At 41.3% G+C, this 25,467-nt stretch overlaps 1 protein-coding gene across 4 annotated transcripts in view; it reads left to right on the forward strand.

Annotated features, from left to right (window-relative positions):
• Positions 1-25,467, forward strand: part of TENM1 (teneurin transmembrane protein 1) — a 748,569-nt gene that overhangs the window by 696,253 nt on the left and 26,849 nt on the right. For all 4 annotated transcript variants that reach the window (XM_064518178.1, XM_064518175.1, XM_064518176.1 and 1 more), the window contains 3 exons: positions 2,190-2,344; positions 20,871-21,237; positions 23,025-23,535. In XM_064518178.1, the coding sequence (XP_064374248.1) occupies positions 2,190-2,344; positions 20,871-21,237; positions 23,025-23,535 (1,033 nt within the window). The remainder of the gene's footprint in view (positions 1-2,189; positions 2,345-20,870; positions 21,238-23,024; positions 23,536-25,467) is intronic.

Consider the following 25,467-nt stretch of genomic DNA (forward strand, 5'->3'; position numbering starts at 1 on the left):
GCGTAGAAGCACGTGGCGGACGGGAGCTGCCAGGCTGTGTGTGAAGTGTCTGCCTGCACCGTCACTCTCTAATTAGAGAGTAAAGATCCTCTGAGAGCGCCGCGTGGAGGGATCATCCTCGGGGAGCTCCCGCACCCCGGGACCGTCGCCCCCCCGCTGACGTCTGCCTTCTGCGTTTCGGTGGGGAGCCGTCTCAGGCGATGCACCTATGTGTCCTGTGTCCTAAGGCATTTAAGCAGTCCTTGGGCACTTTCTGTCCAAAATGGAGGACGTGACAGGACAGTGAATACCGGTCTTTTAACTGCAGTTTACAGCCAGGCGAATACACCAAATTGCTAATTTCAAAGTACTAATTTCAATTACCAGCACTATCCCAATAGCCTGAGGACTGAACGCGGTAGGAGAGTTAGACACTAAAAAGTTAACTACTGTGGCCTTTGGATTTTTTTTTTCTTTTTTTTATGGTGATACCCTCGGACCTCGGAGAGCTGCCTAAATGTCATACACAGTGAAAAGGTGCCTCCGAATGGGAGCTGAAGCAGCTGGGGATGTTACGAGAGGGCATGTCTAAAAGCCTGTACCCTTCACAGCCGTACTCGGCGCTTCCGCTGGGTGTTAGTGCTCTAAGAGAAACCGTGTTGTGCTCAAGCGTCTGTAATTGCCAGGCGTATCCAGCTCCCAGGCGGAGGGTGTCTTCGGGCCCCGGGACACTGCCCCGTCCCTAGCCCCTGGGGACTGGCGTGCTCCCTGTCAGCGCTGCCTGTCCTCCCCCTGCTGCATGCCCCGGCTGCCCCCATATATTTAAAGAAAGATTAAAGACATGCAACAAGGCGGTGGAGGGGGATTGGGTTTTTTCTTTTCGTTTTTTCTTAATGGCTCATGGAAGTGCTGTATGGTTTTCCAAGCTGGCATGCAAGCAAGCATTTTGTAAACTCGGCATACACACAGCCTTCAGTTGTGCTAAATGCAGGGGACAAAAATCAAGAGCCATATAAGCCACTGTCCAAACCATCTGTTCAAGTCCTCTGCCTTTCGTTTCTATGTAGCAGAACATAAATTCATTATTAAAAGAGCTTGGCTGTGCGCAGCAGATGCTATAATTGCAAAGTTATGCAATTTTAAATGGGAAATTATGAAGTAGTTTAAAGCAAGAAATTGAACGGTTTGGGTAGAAAGTGTTTTACAAACCCAACTTGAATAGAAGTGCTCTTCTAGCTATTTTCAACATTTCAGGAAAAAAAGACTGTACTTACATTTCGTGCAATACAGAAAAGTCTAACAAAGCAGGAGTGCAGGAAGACCTGGGGGGGAAGCGTTAGGCTGGGACGGAGCAGGGCTGGGCGCACATCGTGGCGCGGCTCCACGGACACGGCCAACGCGAGACAGCAAGCGCTCTCCTGGCTCTGCGCCTCAGCTCCCCCACTGAAATAAAGAAGAACATGAACTGCCCCTTGCCTAGCCCTCCTAGTTTGCTTTGGCGTCTGTCCCTGCGTTGCAAAGCAGTGCAGTGTAGTGGTGCTAGAGCTATTGCAGGTACCAGAAGGGAGAGAGCCACGTTAGCTCATGCTGCAGTATGCTGAAGCCCTCTGTTGCTGGGGAACTAGCCTGTTTCTGGTACATGACCATGTGTTTTGGGGAACACTGCACTGCAAGACGTTCAATAGTACGCTATTCCTTGGGACCAGACAATTCATATAGATAACCTCTTCCACAAAAAGGATCTCTGTGGCTTTTCGTGGGTGCTTCCTACTTGCCCTTGTGCTCTGATAATGCACACAGTATAGTATTATAAGAATTTTGCTTCTGCATGGGAATTAAGAAAGTGAAAATGAAGACAAATCAGCTATAAGGTAAGTTTTAGAGAAGCTAGTCTTGCCCACTGTCTGTGATGAAGGACATGGTGCAAAGTTATTGAAGAGCGTAATTCTATGAATATATGTTACAAGCACGTATGCTGCTTTATTCTGTGTCTTATGTCTCTGTAGGTCAGAGACACTCTGATATCTGGATAATGTTTTTCCATATACAATTGTATAAGCTTCAAATAAGTAATAGAGAAAATCGACTCATACTTTTTTTAATCATCAGATTTTCAGAATCTAAGAAGAGAGTAAACATTTTAAGGTCATGCTTTCCAATCTAGATAATATCAGTGCTAACTTTTTTTTTTAACCTTTCCTCTCATCCAGGTATCACTGTAGATAAGCACGGATTTATTTACTTCGTTGATGGTACCATGATTCGGAAAATTGATGAGAATGGTGTGATCACAACAATAATAGGTTCAAATGGCCTCACATCAACCCAGCCGTTGAGCTGTGACTCTGGGATGGACATCACTCAGGTAGACACCTGCTGTTCATGCGTTGTCACTGTTTTACACCTTATGGAGACAAATAACTTAGTCTCCCCTACAAAAATTAGGTATCAGGATATGCTGGATGAATCAGGTAATTCTGTACTGCACATTTTATAGACACGTTTTCAAGAGCAGCGGTGATTTGTGCTACACATGGATCTTCCATTCAAATAATTATTGTAAGGTATAGCATATAAATGCAGAAGCATGCTTTTGATTTTATACAGGAGATTGCATATGAATGTTTAGAGGAGCTTATAAAATGAATACAGAGTATGTCTAAACTGCCTTAGAAAGTTACTTGCTACTTTGAAATGTATCTTTTAAACGATGAGAAGTTTATAGCACTTTTCTTTGGTCCAGCATTCCGACTGATTTGCTTGAACCACTAAATGGAAAAGATATATATTCTGTTGACATCTAAGCCTCTGTTCTAAATCCTGGAGGATTATTTAGTAAGTTTGAATTAGTTTCAATTAAAAAAGAAGTGATGAGATTGCTTGGCCGTAAATCCTGTAAATGACAACAAAACAGTGGTGCTGTACAGAAGCTACTGCATTTCAGTACATTTCTCAAAGTGTTTTTCAGTTATTATTATAGGAATATTTCTTATTCCACAAGCAGTGTAAAAGAAATTGGGCTAAAAAACACTTTTTGCCTCTCCAGTTTTTGGTAAAAAAGATAAACAGATAAACGTGAAGAAACACAAATGGTACTCCTGACTAGTCAGTGAACAACACTTAGATACCACAAGGAAGGGATTAGTGTTTGCCAATAAATACTTGAATTAGTCAGCTTCAAAATGGGGGAAAAGCTGTATTTAAAAAAACTTGAGACATTCAAGTAACATCGTAAAGATATATTATGGAATGCATAAGATAATAACCAGAATGCAGTTGATTTCACATTTCTTTTTTTTCCTTTCCCCCCCTTCCTGAGTTGTTCTGTTAAGAGCTTGTATGCAGAATTTGAGTAGTAGCAGCAGGTTACTGTGATCCTGTAGTCATGTACACAGAGAATATGGGATTGATATTTTGGCTAGTTTGTAACAGATTTCATGGGGGCAGTCAATGGAATCTGATGCCAGAGTCACCAAAGGAGTTGGGATTTATTGCCACTACAATCAAAATAGAAAAACATATCCTCGTTCCACTTCGTATGTCACTGCACAGTCAGTTTTTTCAAATGCAAAAAAATTCTGGTCCGCTAGAAATTCAGTATTCCATGTAAATGGAACAGGATCAACTGACTTTCGTGAGTTAAATCCAAGTTTAAGCTAGCCTAGTAAATGTCTTAAGCTCATATTGCTCTGGACACCTCGGCTTCTGCTTTGTCACCTCTTGTAGGGTACCGCGTCCCGCAGAGGGCGTGCACGACCCCACTAAAACGACCAGCGCTCCTCAGCAGCCGCTCGGCCCCACTGCTGCACAGCAGCTGGCACGAGTGACGCTTCATGGAATTTAATGCTGCCTGAAGCACATTTTACTTATTTCTTGGATACATATAACAACCGCCTGGAGCATCCGTAACCAGATTAGAGATCTCCGAGGTGTAGGGAATGGTGCCAGGTGCAATATCTGTTCCCTGCCTGCCTTCTCCTTGTGATCTGCATTTAGGGCTGTGCACATAATTGCTTCACTGGCCACGTAATGAGGGAGTGTGTGTTTGTGTGCAAATTTTTGCTCATTTTCTGTATGAAATGAAAAAAATACCCACATTTTGTGTCCAAACAAAATGTCTCAGTAATCTGAAATTTGATGTTTCTTTTTTTTTTTTCCTTTTTTAAAAAAACGGAAATATACTTTAGCGAATAAATTGTGGCAAGGGGGTTAGCAAATGTGGAAGCAAAATGATTTTATTTTTAAAATGAGAAGTTACAAAGTTAAACTTTTGGGAGGCCCTAAAATTCTATTATTTGGTGAGCTGTCTAATTGCCAGAAAGAACAGGTCTAGTTTACCTTACTCTACAATATAATTGCAATGCATGGAGGAAGGGCCTCCACAAAATCATAGATAACAGAAAGCATGTTGTAGAGCAAATACTTCTCCATGTTGTTCTCAGGGCATCGGCATTTTGATGGGGTAGTGCTGCCTTTTCACAGAGGCAGAAAGGAACTGTTTTCTTCCGTGAATAAAGCCAACACCATGCTTGCATGCTACAGGAATCTCTTGCTGCACATTTCGTAAAATTTTGCAGATGTTTCAACATTCTCGGAAGTCAAGATATGTTCTTACTGCATAGATTGGGATTATTTTGAGATAAATATTCTAAACCAATAAATATTCTAAACAACATAATAAATGATGGCATATAAAGGACCCCTAGAAAGTAGCCAAGCAAACTAATTACTTTTTTTTTAATTGAAATTAATTCAATCTTGCTAAATAATTGTCTGTCAGTGATTGGTGAAGTCACATTATTGGCAGTCTGCAATACCAAAGTATATACAGCTTCTTGAAGCATTTCCAGCTTTATAGATTTGTTGGGGTGGGGGACTAAGCAAACTGTCATATGGAAATTTTTCACAAAATCCAGGATTTTGAGTATTTTCACATAGCATGGAAGAACACAGACCCTAAATAAATGCCCAGAACAAAGATTCTGAAAGGTAGCTATATCGAATTCGGTTGATAGTCTTCTTTCGAAAGCTGTTGCTGATAACCAGAAAACTATGAAGTAGTCATATCCCATGGAAGTAAATGATGTTAATCTGAAATTATAGAAAAATAACAAAATGATATTTTTACTTGGTCCAAAACAATGTCTATCCTTGCAAGTCTGCTGAGAGTATTCCAGAATGGCATAAATATAAATGAAAGATGAATTTGGCCCATCTCCACTTGAATTGTTTTTTGGCTAAGTCACAAATAGCATTTACGTCAAGAGAATGTGGGTTGCTCACAAATTGCATGTTTAGAAGAACTTATGAAATACGTTAATAAAATCAATTCTAAAAGCGAAATTTGCTCTGACAATAAAATCAACGACTTGCTCAAAATCAATATTTCTTGATTTACAGAAATACAAAAATGTACTCCTGAAGTAAACACATAGAATAACTGCCCATTGCAAATACTACTATAAATGACAAGCTTTCACTTTAAGGCATTCACTTTAATATATGAGTTGATTATGAAAGGGTTTAATCATTTATTCCAATATCAGTTTGACAGAAACACTTCATATTAATCATTCTGTACTTGTTATTCACTGCCTTCTCGTTCTTAACCATGCAATAGTATTCTGCATTCATAAAGGAGGAAAAAAGGACAGCTGGGGCTGAGAAGATTATTTGTTGTGGCAAATAAACCACCAAGCTCTGACTAATTACTTTGCTCTCATACTTGACTGTGAGGATGTTAATCTGAATTTAGAAGGGAAAGGACATTACACTGAGGTATTTATATGGTGTGCTGGTCTTCTCTGTGCTATGTCTGCATGTACAAAACTTGGAAGACTTTTTCTTCTCACTGCAGTGCAAGTCAAGTGATTTTAGTGTTCTTCAACTAGTTAATAAGGAGGAAATATAAAGAAAATTGTTCTTCAGAGCCTAATTTATGAACACACACACACACACACATTCAGCACTCACCATAGGTGCCATGATTTTAGCAGACACCTACGTTAAGGTCAGCTCTCCCGTACTTCCTTTGTGATACCCTGACTACTAGCTTGTGAACAAGTGCTGAATTTTAAAGGCAAAACATTTTCCAGGATTGGCAAATAGGGGGCTGTGATATTCATTTGAGCTGTGAGTTTGAATACTGACCACGCTAGTATACAGCACCTAGTCTCTCTGTGCCTGACTGTTCAGAGGAGTGCCCATACTGCTTGCTTCTTGGTGTCTTCTGGGACTGGGTCCCATTCTTCATCTCTTCTGCAGAAGTTTTTCTGTTGTATGTTAAGTACATGAATAATAAACCCATGCTGAACCGGTTACACTGCTGCATCTGAGCTGAAGGCCCCATAAATTGAGCTAATTGATCTTATGGTTGTAATATTTCCTTCTATCAAATTGAGGCCCAGCTGAAGAGAACATAGCATTTCCTGCTGCATTACCTGCCTTCCCAGTACCCTTTGGATAGGAAGAGTACGTAGGTATCTAAACCAGGGACATGAAATTTGGCCTAAGATATTTGACTGTCTCCTTAAATTACTGCACTACAGGCTATTCTCTATTCATCAGCAGAGACATGCTGGGTCACATCCCCGATCGCAGGACCTCCCGGTTGCCTGCCACAGTGGACAGCGCTGAGGAAGGAGACTGGGATGGAGAGGGACAGAAGGAGAAGAGAGGGGGTTCTTGTTCTGCTTCGCTGCCGGATAGATTTATGCTTGATTCTGGTCGATACCAAAGGCATCTCTAGGTCTTTTTTTCTCAAATGCACACAATCTCATGGTGCTTGCTGCATCTCTAGGGGAAATAGAATTTTTTTAGCCCAGTTACTGCTTGCAAACAAGAGCACATCACCTGTTTGAGTATGTCTGTCTGTCTGTTGGTATTCTTTTCCTCCCAGTAAATTGAAATCTTTGGCCAATTCCCACCAAATTTGTCAGAGGAACACCAGTCTTCACAGTAATTAAATTCCTGCAAGTTCCATAAAAAATCTTAATCCAGTTAGAGGGGACAGATCTAAAGTGCCTTTTTGAAAGGAAGTATTGCAGCATGAGCTAACTTTTATTAAACTCCTGAGATTCCACACAGGATCTAATAAATGCCCTGTTCACAGAAAAGGCTTCATTTGGTGCTTGGACCCTATTAAACTCCCAAGTCAGTCAGCCATGCGACGGAAGTCCTTAGGAAGCCAGACTTCATTAGATCCAGTGTTCATAGAAGTAATATTGACATTGTGGGAGGTTTTGTGAGACAGTAAAAACACTTCCAGCTCAGCTTGAGCGATAAGCTTCATTTCGCTTCTGCCTCCATTGCTGTGGCAAAAACTGAGGAGAAAATTAGCAGCTATTTCTACCATCTCGCAATTTCATCCTATATCTTTCCTCCCATGAGAAATATGTAGGCTGAATTTCCACCACTGTGAACCGTAAGTCATTTATAGCTGTGCAAATGTTAGCATTTAGTATTTGGGAAGAGTTTAAACCAATCTGGAGCACAGTTCCCGCGAATGCACAGACTAAACATTTGCAATGCAACAGCAAATGCGTCCCGAGAGCCTTCTCTTCGCCCATAACCATGGCCTTGTTCTTGTACTGATGTCAATTCCACGAGGCACGACTCTGTGCCAGAGCAATAGCTCCTGACTGATTGATAGTGTTAATAACTGTCACTGCTGTGTTCCAAAATGAAAGGTCTGATTTGAAGACTTTTTCTTGACATTTGCACTTCATCAGCCTTTGTTCGGCAGTTCTCCACGTGAGGGATCCATCTATATTGTGTTGCTTCACATAAACTTCAGTGATGCTGCAGAATGTTTTGCTCCCTCATAAAAAATGTGACAATTTTAGTTATGTAGTCAATTTGCTTGCGTAGGTCAAATTATAAGACACATTTCTAGAATGAGATTTTAAGGGGAGTGTCTAGACAGGGACCCATCCTTTGCAAGAATACAGTGTCCTGGACAGCCTGCTGTGAATGATTGGTGTGGAGGAGAGGAGAGAGAGCAAAACAGTAATTCTGCTGATGACCTACTTGAAATACTGAAGTGAGAGACAGAATGCTGGAATCAGGAGTAAAGATGAGTGAATTGATTTAAAATATAGTTTTTATCTCAAAAATGCAAACATTGATGTTGCTCCCGCAGTCACAAGTGCTGCAGGCGTTCCCCAGCAGTGTCTGCGACGGCACAGTATGTTTAGATGGGATTTTGAAAGCCTGTTGAGCAGAACAAAAGGCTCACGGGACACCGTGACCTCACTTGAAAGCAACAGCGAAGGTTTGCTTGACAGAATAAACAAAGCATAAATGTAACTTTAACTGAGTACATTTGGAGGCAGTAAAGGAAAATGTGGAAGACAAGCTTGATCTAATGAAGGGGTGAGGAATGGGGGGAGCCACTGACAGTGTAAAAACAAAATTGTTTCTAGAGCAGAGTACTTTAAGCCAGCATGAGAGTAGTTATCACAAAGCAACTGCAGGGTTACACGGAGCCAATTAATTCGTTAGTGTTGCAGGCTGAAGGAGGACACTAGCCATTTAGGTGCTTCCTTGCATGCCCAGCAGTATATACTGCACTCTTGTAAGAGCAGAGAGCACAAAATGCTTTCTCATTGATTTATTTTAACACCAGGCATTTAATATTCTAATTGCATCTACCTGCCATGAAAAAGCAACAACTTTATTTTCACTGTAGCAAGGTGTGGTAAGACTACCCCTGCTGCTGATTACTTTTAGGCTCCTACATGTGTGAGGCTTTTGGTACACTGTTCTACCTATGTGTAATTAATGCATCCTAAATATTCCAAATCCCTGAACCATTTTTTGTAGTGCTTTGCAGAAACACAATTGTTACATGTATTCTTGAAAACAGTGAACAAAAAGATGCAAAAAAAGGGAAATGATGATATTTAGGTCCTTGATTTTTTGTGATCTTTCTTTGTAGGATACTTTCAGAGTTTTTTATTTTCTTTTTAAAAAAGGATTATTATTACTCTCTTTTTCTAATTTGTGGTGTATGAAGGAGCCCAGAAAAGATGTTGTTTTTTCCAATATAAAGTTCTCTAGTTCTTTTTACTCTGCTGCTTAATTTTCCCTGGCTATTTTTGCCACAATTGCAGAGCAGCTAACCAGAGGTGGAGTTGTGGCCCCAGCAAAATCAGTGCCTGTGTTGCCCCTGACTTCAGTGGAGCTAGGGCTTCGCGCCGGTTGCTTTCGCAAGCTTAGTTGAAAGGGTAGTGGGTGGCAAGTGTGTAGCAAGGAGCAATTGTATCGTAAGACAATGTTCTGAAAAATACTTATGGAAAATGGACAAAATTTGGTAAGGAACAGAGGTTTTATCAAGGTGTTTTCAAACCTTTGTAAAAATGAGTCCCCTTCCTAAATTAACTGAGAGTTAGTCTTTGGAACCATAAACATATATGAAATAATTCCAGTCATAACAGCATCTGCAGGAAAAAGCAATCACTAGGCTCCATACTTTGAAGCAAAACCAAGCTGATTGCCTTTTTTAAGAAGGATCTTCAGGTAGAAGATAAAACAATCCTTTTTCCAGGCTGGAGGAAAGGTTAAGTAGCCTCCCTCTAACAGGAACTGAGAGAAAAGAGGCTCAGAGGATTAGGACCTCAGGTGGAAAAGAATCTGTGAGAACTCATGAATCAAAATTGTATATGTGTAATGTGATTTTTAGAATATCAAACAGAAAGCATGATGGTTTCATCACAGCTAATCTGTATTCTAATCAAATTATCCTAGCACTGAATTTGAAATATTAGTCATAGTAACGAGATACAGTTTGGTGAAGTCACACTGCAATTTTTTCCTCAAAGTCCCAAGTGATATTTTTCTGCTGGTCACCTGCAAAGCAGCAATTTGTTTCAATTATCTGCCATAAATAATGCATTATTACTGAGTAAGATGCTATATACATTTTAATCAAATCTCTCAGCAATTGCATCCTTTTCTTGTGGCAGCGAGGAATGCTAGGAGCTCCATGTGATCCATGTGGAAGAGGAGGAGAATGGGCAGACCTCTCCTCATAATTTTTCCAGCTTGTAGAGAACAGATTTTTCCCTCACACCTAGTGGAAGACATTTAGGTCTTTGGGAGCAGGTAGTTCTGTGGAGCAGTTTCCTCAGTATAAAGCTCCTGTGCTGCTTTTGGGCAAAAACGATTTGTTCTTGTTAGTCAGGAAAGAGCTCTGCGAGTTCTAACTAGAGAGACTCAACCAAAGTCTCATTTGATGTTGTTGTTAAACTGTGTAAATGAAAGGAATAGTCACTTACCCGGTCGCCTCACTTTTTATTCCTTATGCACATGTAGCCTTTGATTATTTCTCTCATTTAAATACTGTTTCAGTATGATGGAGTCTAGCTGGTGAGTTATTTGTGGCAGAGGCCTTGTGTCTGCAGTGCTGAATTACGCTGTTGTAAATTTTAGCGTAGCTCTGCCACATTGGTGAGAGGCTGCAGTGGGTTGAGATATATTGATGACAATATCAATTTTTTTTTCATTTTTTGAGGAAACATAGTTGACATAATGTATTCATGAAGACTACATAAGTTTCTTTATATATATATGTATATTATATATATATATAAAAGCTGTATCTATATACACATATCTATATACAGCATCTACATCTACTGCAGACCTACCATAAGTAATTAGATAAGGAGAGGGGCAATTTCTGTGCTAGCATTTCTACATTCTGCATTTTGTAGGTTGTCAGGCCTGGTACTGTGTGTGTGCTGCTCTTCTCTCTCAGGAGCACCCCATCTCCCTGCAGCAGTTCAAGATTCACCAGGCAACCTGCACAAATCTATGGAGTAAGAGATCCTCCACAGATGGAGCAGGTTTTTTGTGTTAGAAGTGAGTAACAATAATAATCAAGCTTAACTTGGAGTTCTCTTTACTGCCTCTATTCCAAACCTTTCAGATTGCCCCACATAGTCTAGTTTGGGCTTTTGGAGACGTAGCACAACATCAGGGTGAGGGAGACCAAATGTGCTAGCACAGCTCTGGAGTTTGAATCCAGGACATCTCTGAAATAGAGCACAGCAGTCACCAAAGGTGGCACTGCCCTTCCTGCAGAGCTGTCTCACGCTGTTGGGATAGAAGTTGTTGCATTGACTAATTCAATGGAAGATTGTCCTACATCTTAGAGGAGTGAGGATTGGTCTTTGGCCTTCAGGTCTCCCTTGATAACAGCATAAATCAGGAGAAAGGTCACTGAAATTAAAGGAATAAAACCATTGAAAGTGGAAAAAGGAATGTAGGCCTTTAACTCTTTGATGAGTTCATTGAAATTTTACATAGCTGAGAACTGAAGAGCTGCGTATGAAAACAGCAAAATAAATTGTGGATGTGATTGCATGAGTGAAAACATTGCCACGCAGTTACTGGTTTAAGGGTGCTCTGAAAAGCCAGTGCAGCGATACTTCTGGCCTGCAAATTGCTCCAGGAGCTAAGGGGAATCTGAAAATCTTTAGATCCTGTCAAAACAATGCTGTAATATTAACAGCTTACGAAGGGCAGGGCTTTGAAGCATGTCAGCAAGAGAGAACTCTATGGGGTGTTGTTTCCCTTGCTGTCTCAGTGCTTCTAGGGTCTCAAAGCTAGTTATGAATAAAGACTGAAAGGATTTTTAGTACCAAGAAGTGTTGCTTTGGAAGTATTAATGATATCTCTAGTCTTACTAATAGGACTAAGTTTTTTTTGAGTTATCCTTGCAGCCTGCTGAAGTCAAAAGAAAGCAAGCTGTGACAACCACCAGAAAGTAGTGTGAAAGGAGCTGCAGCCTAGGAAATGACAATTCAGAATGCCTGATTTCTCTTCTTCCTGGTATTGTTTTTGTTTCTGCATCTTTTCTACCATTGTTTCTGTCATGAAAAAAAATGAAAAGACATCATCTCAGTGGAGGAAAGTGCAAATGTCAGGACAGAAATTGGTAATATCCGTCTTTGGCATACAATACAGAGGTTACCTTTTTAGCCACATATTACAATGCTTAGGCCACAGACACACGCAAATAGAATGATAACACCATTTTATGCAGTGTGTTATTCTGACAATAACACTCACATTTACAAACAAATTAGCTAAAAACGTCTGAAGGACATTCAGCTTTTACAAACTGGGCCTCATCTCCTGCTGATAGATTCCTTTGGGATAGCTATGGCATGCAAAATGATACACTGCCTTGGAGAATAAATTTATGAAGTTTAGCAATGTAGGTCACATTGCAGAAAAATCGTAAATGTCTGAACATCACTCAATAGCCATTCAATCAAACCCTCCAAGCAAAATGGGAAACTGAACAGCATGTAGCTGTCTCTAGTGAGAACTGGGGAAAGTCATGATATGATGTAAAACCCTCTAGGTCCTCCATCCATATGTATTTTTTAGTAGGGCAAGAATTTGAACAGATTCTGTTTTTGTTGCCAATTCAGAATTCGATTTCTGTGTCCATATCAATGATGACAACAAAGCCAACTTTTTTCACTATTATTACCACTAACTATAGTAAACATCTTGGAAGGGTCATAAAATGATATGTCAAAATTTTGAAAATCAGGAAAGGTCCGATAGTCAAAACTTGGTAGAAGAAGCCTAGCCATAAACAAGCAATTAAATTGTGAAACAGTTTTCATATGCTCCCATCCAGCAAGATTTGTAATTTGTACTATTTGCTTCAACTTCTTTGGATTTTGTGGTATGGAATAAAAAGAAGTAGAAGTTTCAAAAAGCAGTTTCCAGAGGTGTCTGGATCTGTACCATCTAGAGATTCCTAGAGTTTTCTAGATCTAGAAATTGCCAGAGATTCCTTGATATTTGGAGAGTCAAAGATCTGCAGCTTTGCTAGAGCGGTCAAGAGCCTTCATAAAGACTTGGAGAACTTTGTAGATCTGGGGCCTTTCTTGCTCTGCAGCCTTGTTGGCTTGTCTCTAGATGGAAAGCCGTTTTAGACCCTTTCCTGGAGGCCATCTAGAACATTTGGGAGGCCTTCTTCAGAGCCTGCCAAGTGCCTTTATGGAGCCTTTGTGCTGCCCTTCATGAACTTTTGTGGAGCCTTTCTTGATCTCCTCTATAGCTTGTATTGAACAGTATCAGAGCCTTCCTGGAGCCTCTCAACAGCCTTTTCTAGTTCTGGGGGCTTTTTCTTGCTCCAGAGCCCTTATGGGGCCGTTGTAAATGGATCCCTTCATGGGCCTCCTGCCCCCAACCCTTTTTTTCCTTTGCAAGAGTCTTTTTAGAGCTTTCAGGTGCACGTGTATAGCCTTTGCCTAGAACCTCTGTGGAGGTGAGGAAGACTGAGCGCCTCTCCACTGCTGTCTGCGCTGTGTGCACACCAGGCTTAAAGGAGGTCGGTTAGTCATGAGGGATTATTTCTTCAATTTTGCTTGAAAACTTTAGTGTTAAACCTTATCTTTGTTTGCCTTTCTGGCACGATCTGACACTGCATATCCAAGTATGCATCACAGCAGTACCCAATGCCCTTAGTTGACAAAAATTTAAAACAGAGTGCCTGCTTCCAGTCTCATGCTTGGAAGAAACATTCTCCAGTGTGTTTTCTTACAAGTCCCTAATCAATGTAAATAATAGTCATGCGTAAGGGTTTCTGCATGGAATACAGTATCTTGTTTGCTCTGCATAGCATGCCGTAATTCTTTTATTAGCTCTTTAAAATCTAACAAAGAGCAGTAGGTGTTTGCTTTCAATGCTGCATAATAGCTAATTAATTACATTGATTTCGTTCAGTTAAAATGTTTACTATATAAATAGTTGTGAAAAATTAGGTTGCAGAAGATCATGACTTGACAACAATTAATTGTGATACTAATTTCTGCCAAAGTAGGAACTTGCATTATTTCAATTACTCTTTTTTCTAGAACTTTTATATACATATGAAAAAATCTGTACAATATAAGGAAGAAATTCAAACTTATCTACAGCTGTTTTGCTCTATCTGTTTCCATTTATGAAAGAATTAGTGGGTTAAAAAAGCTGTTGAATTCTGTATCATTGCTGTAGGAACTTGCCAAAGGAAGATGCTCTGCCATAAACTGCAGAATATCTGTTTTTTCCCATCCTTCTTTCATTTGCAGAACTTTTTTTGTCGTTTAATGCTGTAATCCTTAAGGAAAAAATTTAAGTCACAGAAATGAATTTGTGTTTTTTTGTGGAAGCTGTGAAGTTAGCATTCATTCCAGTCCCTATGGGGATACCTTTTGCACCCCTGATCCAGCTGAGGAGATGTTTGTGTCTCCTGTGTGCCCAGCTCCCACTTGAGACAGCCAGTCCTCATCATTCTCTTCTTCTGTTTTCACTTTCTGCCCAGCTTTGGGGTCAGGGAAGCACTGCCCTGGGGAGCAGCATGGTTGTGAGAAGTCATGGTCCTGGGACCATGGGGACACAATCTCCTGGGCAGTTTAAGTCAAATCTATAGGAAGTTTTAATTCCAAGAAAGAAATCTTGACTTTGATTCTGTATTCAGGCAAGAGTGCAAGAGTCAATCCTACATACAGAGTAGATGAGTGATACATTCACAATGGCCTCTGTTGTTCAATGCGAGGGCTTTTGCTTTCTTCACTGCCTGGGGCTTTCTTCAGATACGGAAACTTCACTTCTGTGTATCTTCTCTTCCTCTCGGTTTTCAGACCCGATGCTCTTACAAGCCTCAATAGTTACTGAAAGCAAAAGGCACTTGAATATACTTAGCTCTAGCCTCTCACTATTCTCAAACAGCTCTTAATCACTGTCTCAATTAAAGCTCTTCAATATCTTCCACTTTTCTTTAGTAGCACACTAGCTTTCTATATCTGAGCTCAAAATGGAAAGATGAGGCCAAAACTTCTATGAGACTTGCTAAGATTTACTCAATCTTACGTTTACACTGCCTAGTTTAGCGAGAATGGTGTCTGGAAGTCCAAGGTAGAAGGCAAGGCAAAACAGGAACAGTTCCATTAGCTAGATTACCACTTAGGCCTGCTCGCTCCTTTTGATTGTGCAAATTAGCTGTAAAGGTTTGTTTGGAGGACATCTATTCCCACTCCAGCACAAGAGATACGTTCAGGTTAGATTCACATTCAAGGTCTATTTTGAGACATTTTAATTGAAGAATCTAAGCAACCTCCTCTCAGAGGTACCAGACTGCTAGAAATACTTTGTAAATTACCTTTGGGCGTTTAACAAATTATTTTTTTCATAACCTGTATAAACCATGGTACCATGTTTTAAAGGACTTAAATGGCTTACGAATCTAAGTCCCATTGATTTTCATAGTGGGCTTATGTGATTCTGGAAAATATTCCCTCTATTATTAAATAAAGATGGTGTGAAACCTGTCCCCATAGAAATCCACTTTTGCTATCGATTTAGTAGACCCAAGATTCCTCATATGGTCTTTGAAGTTGTGAAGCAGAAGAAATCATAAATAAGAAATTGTGAAACAAGCAGAGAGGTGGAAAGGGAGAGCGTAGTGAAGCTTGCGGCGTGTGAAATGAGGAAGACAAGCAACGAAAGGATGGTGGTGCCTTGCCTTTTTGCATTCCTGTGCCAGATTTCGTATCCACTGGAAATAATTCACGGTAAAAGCAGATTGGGAGGAGACTACCCAAGCCGTGATCCTGAGAACTGGTGGCCTCAGACCTCTGAGCTGTGTCTGTAAATGTGCCCCAGCTGTTCTCCCAGCCTAGGGATGGAAAGCAGGGGGAGGCAGGCTGCCAAACTCCTTTCTAGTGAAGAGGGTTTCCTTCAGAAAGGCCCTCTAATTTCCGTATACAAAACTCATTTATTTGGGTTTTACACCAGGCAGCGATGAATGCAGAGAGAGCAACATTTGCAAAGTTTAGCACAGGGCCTGCTCCAGCTGAGCGGGATCATTCTGATTTCCCGACATGCCGCGCGAGGAACACGAGGAACAAAGGCTTCTTTCCAAGCGAGAGGAAGGCTGTAATGCCACCGTAAGGAAGCGCTCGCCCGGTGTCAGACTGCAGCGAGCTGGATTCGCGCTCTCTGCGCCGTTAAGAGAGAAGCTAAGCTGCCGAGAGGAGCTGACAACGTCCGTGTCAACAAAAGAGATATCCTAGCAGCTAGAGCAGACTGACAGAAGATGATGAAAAAATATCTGCGGTTGTCAGCTGCGAGAAAATAGAGAGAAATGCATGTAGTGAGACATCCTGTAAAAGGTTCAGGGAGGCAGAACGGGTCCCCGTCAGCCTTGTAAACTACATGCTCATTACTAATGGGCCATCCCGGCGAGTCCTTCCTCAGAGCCATTTCTTGCGCAGAAGGAATCAGAGCGAGGGGTTTAGGCAGAGAGAGAGAAAAATAGTGTTTAGAAGGGCATTGTGGTGAGTGAAAATGGTTTGGCCTGGAAACAGCTGCAGTGAGTACGAATGGGAGGAAGTGAAAACGCAAAGTAACAGGAAAAGAGAGATGTGGAGGAGGGCCTGATCAGGGCTGTGAGTGCACATCGTACAGCTGAGTAAAGACAAAGTTAGCATAGAGAGAAGTGCTCGAGGCTGAGCAGTGCAGATAGGAAGTAATCCATCACTCAGGACTATCAGAAAAATTTTGGCATGAATTTCACACTGCTACGTGAAATTGAATCAAAATACACAAGCAATGCATGGCAAGAAATCAAAGGAAAGGTGAAGCCTTTGTATGGATTTATGCAGCTTCTTTTAATCCATGATAAATGAAACTTAATCCAGTGAAATTTCCCCCTGTACCCCAAACAGTTAAGCTCTTGAAATTTGCATCTGTAGACAAGGATAATTCTTCTCCTTGGTACTTTTCTTACTTTGATAGGAACAGTAGAATGTGTTTGATCTGATTTATTAAAAATAACATCAAAAATGCCACAGCCATAAAATGCCGCACAAAACATGAAGAAAGTCTTAGCTGTGTGGTCAAAACCAAAAATAGAACAGTATCCTTCCCAAGCTAACACTTAAATGTGTGTGCTTGTGTGTGTACACGTTTAAGAAGCATATGAGTGCATGCTCTCGTACCAGTCCTGCTTTGCAAAAAAACCACATTATTTAGTTGTAATACTTGTACTTTTGCTGCGGGGAAAATATATAAAGAGTTTTCAAAACCATATACATACACACACATATATATACACACAAGTACATGTATCTATTTGGGAGAAAGAAACAAACGCCCAAAAATACCATTATGTAGTTACCTAAATGTAGGTCTATCATCCAAAATTCATTTAAACCGAAACCATTTTAGTGCACTTTGTGTTTCTAGAATGCTTGACATGAGAAAATATATTAGAAAGCCAGACCGTTAGGTGTTAATTTTGCACTTCTCAAACCAGACATTGATTATCAGATACAGCTAGAGCCTTGGTGTTGAAAATTAAAAGCTGAATTCCCAGAACCTTGGCATGTTGATACTTACATGCAAAAAGCCTCATGGCTCAAGGGTTCATTTGTTTCTGCAGTGCTTTGCATTGCAGAATATACCCAGTCTCCAGTGAACCACACCAGGATTGTCACCTGGCAGCATGGGTGTGTGACGAGTATAAGGTCCTGCCTGCTCCCAGACAAATGTTGTCTGGTTGTTTATAATGGGATATTCTGCAATGCCACTTCTGCGCGCTGCTTGAAAAAGAAAAGAACCCATCAAATATCAGAAATACCACTTCCAGTTGTCCCAGTTTTGAGATGTAAGAAAAACGTGTATGTATGGGAGAGGAGTATTTGCAGGGACTTATAACGTGTTGCCTGAGATTAAAAAGTATATTAACTGACTTAATATTCTAACCCTGAATGTTTTGTCTGGGGAAACTTTTTAATGGGCACAGTCATATCAGATGAGAATTGAAGTCCTTCTCTGTAATATGTTTATTGGGTTTGAATGAAGCACAACTGATGGTTTAGTCACAGAAAGCTGCCAGAGGGCAGCTTGCTTTAAAAGAAAAGAAACAACCAGTGACTTTTGAAGGTAACAGTCAACCTCAGGGTGCAGTTACACTTCAGCTTAAGGTGATTTAGATGATTAGTTCTGAGCCAGCAAAGTGTCCTGGACCAGCTCACTGCACCAGCCCTGCTGCGGGGGAGCCGGGGAGGGACAGGGCTGCGGCAGCCCCGACTTACACCACTTTTAGCTGTCATGAAGCCTCATCCTGACATGAGCAAGGCAGATTTTGTCTAAATCTTTGAAATTCTTCCTCAACGAATGGCCAGGGTTTTGTTTGTTTGGACTTTTTTTCCCCTCTCGTTGCACTAGCGTAAGCATGCAGTGAGCAGCAGCTGTTATCTATGCTGCAGTCTCCAGACATGTACATGCTAGCTTTAATCATCTTACCTGGGATTAGCCTATGAATACACCCAAGACAGCTTCAAACCCAGGAATGGGAAGCTACGGCTATACCTTCTGTTAGCTTTGCAGTGGGCTAGGGAACAGAGGTCAGGTATAGTAATGGAAATGGTTTAGGTGTCCCCAGTTAAAATTTTATTTGTTTTTATCATAATGCAGCTATGCTTACAATGTGATCAGTATCAAACTAAATGTGCTTACAGCTTAATATACCTGTGAGGAATCTAGCTTCTTCTTAGCTTTTAGGGACATTGTTGTAAGGAAAATGTACAGTTGCGTAAAAGCTTCTATCTCAGTAAACAGAACTAGCCTCAAATCTACCACAAAAAAAGTTGTTTTGGCCCAGATCAGTCCCTGTTTGTCTGCAAGGACACCAGATATACTTCCACGGTGAGAGGAATTTAGATTATCTGCTGAGGCAAAGGCAACGTGGCTGGCCCACAAAGTAAAACCAGCTACTAAGATGAGGCAGATGCTAAGGAGTGTCATTATGGCAAAAATAGTCAGGTCTGGCCTAACGTTTTTATCACTCACAATCTAGTTATGATTAATCAAAGGCTGTCTTTGCACTAGAGTGGTCTGTGAAGGAGGTGCTAAGGTTGGTGGTGTATGTTTTCCAACAAAAATAATGTGCTTACTTTGATAAAGCAATCAGACACTCTGTGTTAAAGGTATGTTGCAAATATGTGTTTGTCCAAGTTTCACGAGAGTAGTCTTCTAGACATTTTATGCTACCTAAATAGTTTTGTTCAGCTTCTCAGCAAAATCTCAGTTGCAAAGAAGAAAGCATAAGCTAGCAGCTATGTTTAAATCAGCCCTAACCCATCCGGCAGAATCCAGACACTCTCACATGCATCCACAGAAATCAGCACCTTTATGCCTGGAATCTGTTTCCAACTGTTTCACCACATCTATCATCATTTGGAATGACTCTACCACCTGGTGCAGAAGAGATCTTGAACCCAACAGCATTAGTCTTAATGCCAGTTATTATGCTGTCTAGTAAAATGAACTGAGCACAGGGAGGACTTCGATTATTCAGTGAGCCTTCTTAATTGTGTGGTGCACCAGATAACCACGCAGGGCAAGACAGAGTAGCCACAATGCCCTTGCTATATTAAAACATGAATTAGCAATGTACAGAAATGTACTTCTGGAAATGAGATTATTCAGGAAATACTGATGCTTGAGAACCAAAGAAACTTGGCCTTCAGCCTGGTGCCTGAGCTGACCCCAGGCAAGCAGGTGGCTCGGGATGGCCACACTCTCCACCATATGTTATTCTTCAGTGTTGAACATTGTATTAGCATCTGTGGCCTCTAAATTCATAGATCTTTTAATCAGTGCAGTGGAAAAACAAACAAGAATAGCAACAAAATCAGTAAATGAAATAATAGAAGCTTCTGTGATAACTGCATATAAAGACCATTGCATTTTAGCCAGGCATTTATTTTCTTCTGCTGATTGAAATACTTGGTCCAGAAAAATCCCGCTCAAATAAAAGCAGCCCTCTCTTCACAAAAGCTAACAAGCAAAGCATCTTGAGAAAGACAGAAATAGACTGTCTTACGACCTCCCTGGCTCAGCTGTTTTCTGATCTTCCTATAGACAAGCTGCAGCCCAAATCCTGCACTGACCATTATCTGGGAAAGGGGACCAGCCTCCTGAGTTGTTGTTACCCAGTCCAGAAATCCTGCACAGCCTGCTGAACTTCTTCAACAGGAGGAGCTTGAAGCCCTGGCCAATACATGCTGCAGTCGACAGCCAAGCTATTAGGTGTCATTCAAGTTGACAGGCTGCCCCACCTTTAATGGGGAGCACGTTTAATTCTTCCAGATCCTGATGCAACGGATCAGGAAAGGGAGGTTATTCTTATACCATTTCTTGCAAAACTGCTTAGTTGTCACCCTCACCTGCATGGAAAAAGACAAAAGGCTAGCCTTAAATATGAGGAATTTACTTAATCCGCTACTGTACTGTAGGAAGTGTGGTATACTGTGTACTGTTATGTTACAAAGAATTATCAAGCTTTTGATGGCATATAAGTCTTGCTAACTTTTCCAAATTCGTGCATAAACTGTGGAAGCATGTTGCACTCCTCTGCAATGTAGGTTTCCTTTTGTGTTAGAATAGTGACAGCTCCCAACTGTTTTTCACTCTGCCAATGTTGACTGCAACCTTGATACAATAACATTCAGACCTGGAAAATTTTCTAGCTGATGTTGCGTGACATGGAGCATGTGTTTTTACTTGCATGAGTGTGTAGGTATAATAAAGTTCCCACCTTAATGGACTTGGCAAATACCTTTCAGAGGATGCTAAATTACTTTTGAAATCAAGTTTTGTTCCATAGTGATTTTGGATCTTACAAAAAAGTATGCTTTTTAAAACTTCTTCAGCCACACAAAATTAAAGGTCTATACTAGTGAAGCAGCACTGGATGAATCCATTGAATGCCTTGAGCCTACGATGATCAGAGATGGTTGAGCAGAACTGCTTTAATGACTTAATCATTCTTTTTCCTTTTGCTTCTCTGTCTTCCCCTTAATTTTTTTTTCCAGGTGCGGTTAGAGTGGCCAACAGACCTCACAGTGAACCCACTAGACAATTCACTGTATGTCCTGGACAACAATATCGTTCTGCAGATCTCTGAGAATAGGCGTGTGCGGATAATTGCGGGGCGCCCGATTCACTGCCAGGTGCCAGGCATCGATCACTTCATCGTCAGCAAGGTGGCCATCCATTCAACCCTGGAGTCAGCCAGAGCGATCGCTGTATCTCACAGTGGCATACTGTACATTGCAGAAACGGATGAAAGAAAGATCAACCGTATTCAACAGGTCACAACCAATGGCGAGATCTCTGTAATTGCTGGAGCCCCGTCAGACTGTGACTGCAAGATTGATCCTAATTGTGACTGTTTCTCAGGTGAGACAATGCTAGTCATTTCCTGTTGCTGCTCTGTTGAGATCCCCAGCATGGTTGCAGATTAGCAGCGTAGCAAGGGGAAGGACAGATGAACAGTGATTGAATGTCTTTGGGAAGCTGCAAACCTTGTTAGCTAACCTTCATGGCTTTGTTTAATCCGCTGGATGCAGAAATGTGAGTCCTGCTGCAGCTGGCACTGGAGGAACCTCAGGGTGGCCTTACCCGTTTCACTACAGAGGTTGCACACTGTTCAAACCTAGCTCCAAGTCTACCTTTCTGCATTGGCTTTGTCTGCCCAGGTTTAGGATGGTACCTGCCCTGATGCAGCTTGCAGATTATGTGTTGCTGCTGATGGATCAGATAGGTCTTTTCACCAAGGATGATAACCACATCCAATGAAAAACACAAACTTATGACTTCTCAGCACTTGAGTCATACTGCATGATCAGCAAAATGATGCAAACGCATAATGTTCAGAACTTCTCCTTTCTTGCATGTTTTAAAGTGCCACAGACAACACCAGGCCCACACTGTGCCACTCACTATTCTCAGCAACACAGCTGCACTCCCCCACACACACCTGGGGAGGCAAACCAAACTGCGACTTTTTTTTTCTCATAAAAATCTGTTTCATAATGGGACATACAGACAAGTGCAGTATGTTACCTTGTCATCTCTAAGGATCGTTTTGTTCAGTTCTGTAAAGTCATCATAATTCTTAGGACTCCCCTTTCAAATAAAAGGTTAATTACTAACATTAAATGTGTCAAGAAGGGAGAGAAAAAAATGTAAATTGTCTTCCAGAGGAGGTGGGTTGCTGACATCGTGTTGTAATGATAATCAAAGTATCACGTGCATTTCTAAGTGGTGCTAGCTTCAGTTACAGATATGGTAGAACTGTGCTAAATAGGATCCTGTTCAAACAGGAAAGAGGATGAAGAATCTGCCCTCAGTGCTGAAAAATGAAAAATTGTGGCAAATCTAATGATTGTGCCAGTGCTGAGTTGGTGAAAGGCATGGCCAGCTTGTCAGAAACACCAGCTAATTTTTGCATTTCCAAGGCAACATAGGCTTTGCTCAAAATCTCCATCAAATTTAATTTCTCCGCTAGGAGAAGGGGAGCAATACAAACAGTAATGTGCTTTTCTCCAAGAGTGAGGTTTAATACACTTTCTTGCTAGTTGTAGAAAATTCTGCTCATGCAAAATCATTTTGATATGTATGTTGAGCCCATGATCTTGAAAATGTCCTCCTTTAACCTTAAAAAACCTAAACTATCTAAATTACCAAGTGATATTGAAGGGCATATTTCCTCAAAGTACTTTTTGGCTAGTATTTTCATTTGTTTTCATACAGTGTTGAGGTTTTAGTAAGTATAAACTAATCTCTGCATCAGTGTCATTTTAGCTGAATTTTTATTTTTTCTTTGTTTTATTTATATCATGATTCTACTTTTACTGCAGGCCAGCAGACAAAAAGTAGGGAATGAAACTTCAGATATTTGATTTCTTTTTCTTTCACATTTTACCATGTAATACCTCCCTGAGCGGCAGGGTTTGGGAATCAGCAAAAATGGGGTAAATGAGATATTGTATCTTACTGTTTGTCTTCAGTGAAACTGATTTAAAATTGCACCATTTTATACAGTGGAGGTTTAATTCATTGGAAGAAGATACTGTTTTATCGACTTGTAAATGATACTGAATAGAAGCAGTGTGGCAGGCTTAGGGGTTCTGGTAAAATATAGACATTACAGATTACTAAAATAATTACTGTTTCTTCTCTAGGTGATGGTGGATATGCCAAAGATGCAAAGCTGAAAGCACCTTCTTCTCTAGCAGTCTCGCCTGATGACACACTGTATGTAGCAGACCTTGGCAACGTCCGCATCCGTGCAGTCAGCCGAAACAAGGCTCATCTCAGTGACATGAATATGTATGAGATTGCATCGCCGGCAGACCAGGAGCTCTATCAGTTCACCATCAATGGAACCCACCTCCACACGCTCAACCTCATAACCAGGGACTATATTTACAATTTCACCTACAGTGGAGAAGGGGATATTGGCACGATCACGAGCAGCAATGGGAATTCAGTTCATATTCGCAGAGACACGAGCGGGTTGCCCCTGTGGCTGGTGGTTCCCGGAGGCCAGGTGTACTGGCTGACGATAAGCAGCAATGGTGTTCTCAAAAGAGTGTATGCCCAAGGCTACAACCTGGCGCTGATGACATATCCTGGAAACACCGGACTTTTAGCAACCAAAAGTGATGAGAATGGATGGACAACTGTATATGAGTAAGTCCACATCGTTAAATGCCTGGTGTAAAGAACACTATTTGAAATGAACACTGAAATTTTTTAGACAATTCTAGCAATTTAAAAAGACTCCCTGCTACTAGTGCTGCATGATAAGAGGACAAGTAGTGCTGTTGTATAAGCTTATACAATGCAAAAGTACCATTTCTTAAGTACCAAAGCCTGTCACATGTGAAAGCTCTGTAAGCTGTGCCCATTAAGTGTAGCAAAAGCTACCTGAAATTATGCTTCATTTAGACTTTATTATTTGTGAATCTCTGTTTCTTTAAATGAAAATATGATTATGGAATTTCTTTGTAACTGAAGGAGAGGAGGCAGGTTGTAATATGAGGCAGGAATTTGCAAAATTCCTGAAGTAGGTTAAAAAAAAATAGTATTAGCATACTCATAGGAGAAGGGAGTGTCACAAAAGAAAGTGAGACTCTCGAAGGAAGGAATATTCAAAGGCAAGGGTGGACTTGTCTCTAGCAGTAGGGGAATGTCGTGGCCCGAAGGGAGTCGTTCAGGACGACCTCCCTCCCCTTGGGACCAAACGACCAAGTTCGTGATGCCCTTGGACGGAATTAAGGTGAAACGACACCAGCCAACCAGTTTTAAGATTTATTAACACAAAGATAAGGCATGTGGTCAAATAGGATAACCAACTAGCTAGACAAGTCCTGTGCCACACATTTCCTACTGATTCAACAAAGGAGAGGGGAAAAGAGAGGAGAGAAAGAGAGAGAGAGAGAGAAAAGATATCACCACCCGTGGATCCAGCGTTGTCCCGTTGGTCCTCTTCCTTTGGGAGTCTCAGCAGTGGAGGGGGGGCTCCCGTCTGGTGGCAAGTCGGTCCTCTTCACATGGCTCGAGTTGGGTACCTCTGAAAAGGGATCCCGAACAAAGAAATCCCTGGACAATTATACCTTCCAGTCTAAGCTCTCCACCCCTCACATGGTAGTTTGGACCAATAGTAATTTTCTGGGTCTGGGGTCTCCTGCTCCTTATTGGATCTCATCGTCGTTCCTAGGCAGGCTGTTTTCTGCTGCAGTTTCTTCCACGGGTGTGTCTCCATTCCTCGGGTTCTGCTATTGTCTCTCAAGGTCCTGACAAAGAGTTGGTAACTCCAGCAATTAGCACTGTTTCAGATGCAAATTGCTGGTAACTCCCTTATCGTTCCCGCCTGCACCAGCTCTGGGGCCCTTTTCTCACCGAACTAGGGAGTGTGGCCCAAGGCTCCAGCAAATTCAGCCACTCACATCAAGCAAGTCTTATAGAAGTTGCGCTAAAAACGGACAATAATTTACAGTCCAGATCCCAAAGTCTCTGCCCGATTGTGGTCTCGTTCAGTGCAGGCTCGGTGTGTCCCGGGTGGTCGCAGGGAGACCATCTCGGGGGTCGCAGCAGCCCAGTCCTGTTTCTGCCAGAGACAGATGGCTTGCTTGGGGTTATGGCCTGCCTGCACCCCATGCACCAAGAAATGTTTAAGGCAAAAAGATTCATTCATTGGTCCACCACAGGGAAGAGGATCTATAATAACAAAGGGATATATAATAAGGGGATTGGGAATGGCCTGGTAAGCAAATACTCAGGAGAACCCTGACAACTTCCAAAGGGCAAGCAAAGGCAGTTGAATACACTCGCCTTAGAAGAGCTGTTGAACAGTCAGAACATCCCAGTACAATCCCAGAGAGAAATGAATCCAAGAAAAAGTTCACCTTTGGTTTATAAAGAGGTGGGATGTATCAGGAATTCTCATTATTTATAATAAGTTGTCTTAATCCCTGTTTGAGGATGTGACAGGTGATTGATGGAAATTTTATGTTAACATTTTACTATTAGTTCATAGCTCTTCCAAGAGGGTAATAATGCCTGCTTTACAGGGGTTCATGGTCAAAAACTAAGATGAAAAGCCATCCAGGTGAGATATGA

Source organism: Dromaius novaehollandiae, chromosome 11, assembly GCF_036370855.1.
Source record: "Dromaius novaehollandiae isolate bDroNov1 chromosome 11, bDroNov1.hap1, whole genome shotgun sequence".
Taxonomy (NCBI): domain Eukaryota; kingdom Metazoa; phylum Chordata; class Aves; order Casuariiformes; family Dromaiidae; genus Dromaius; species Dromaius novaehollandiae.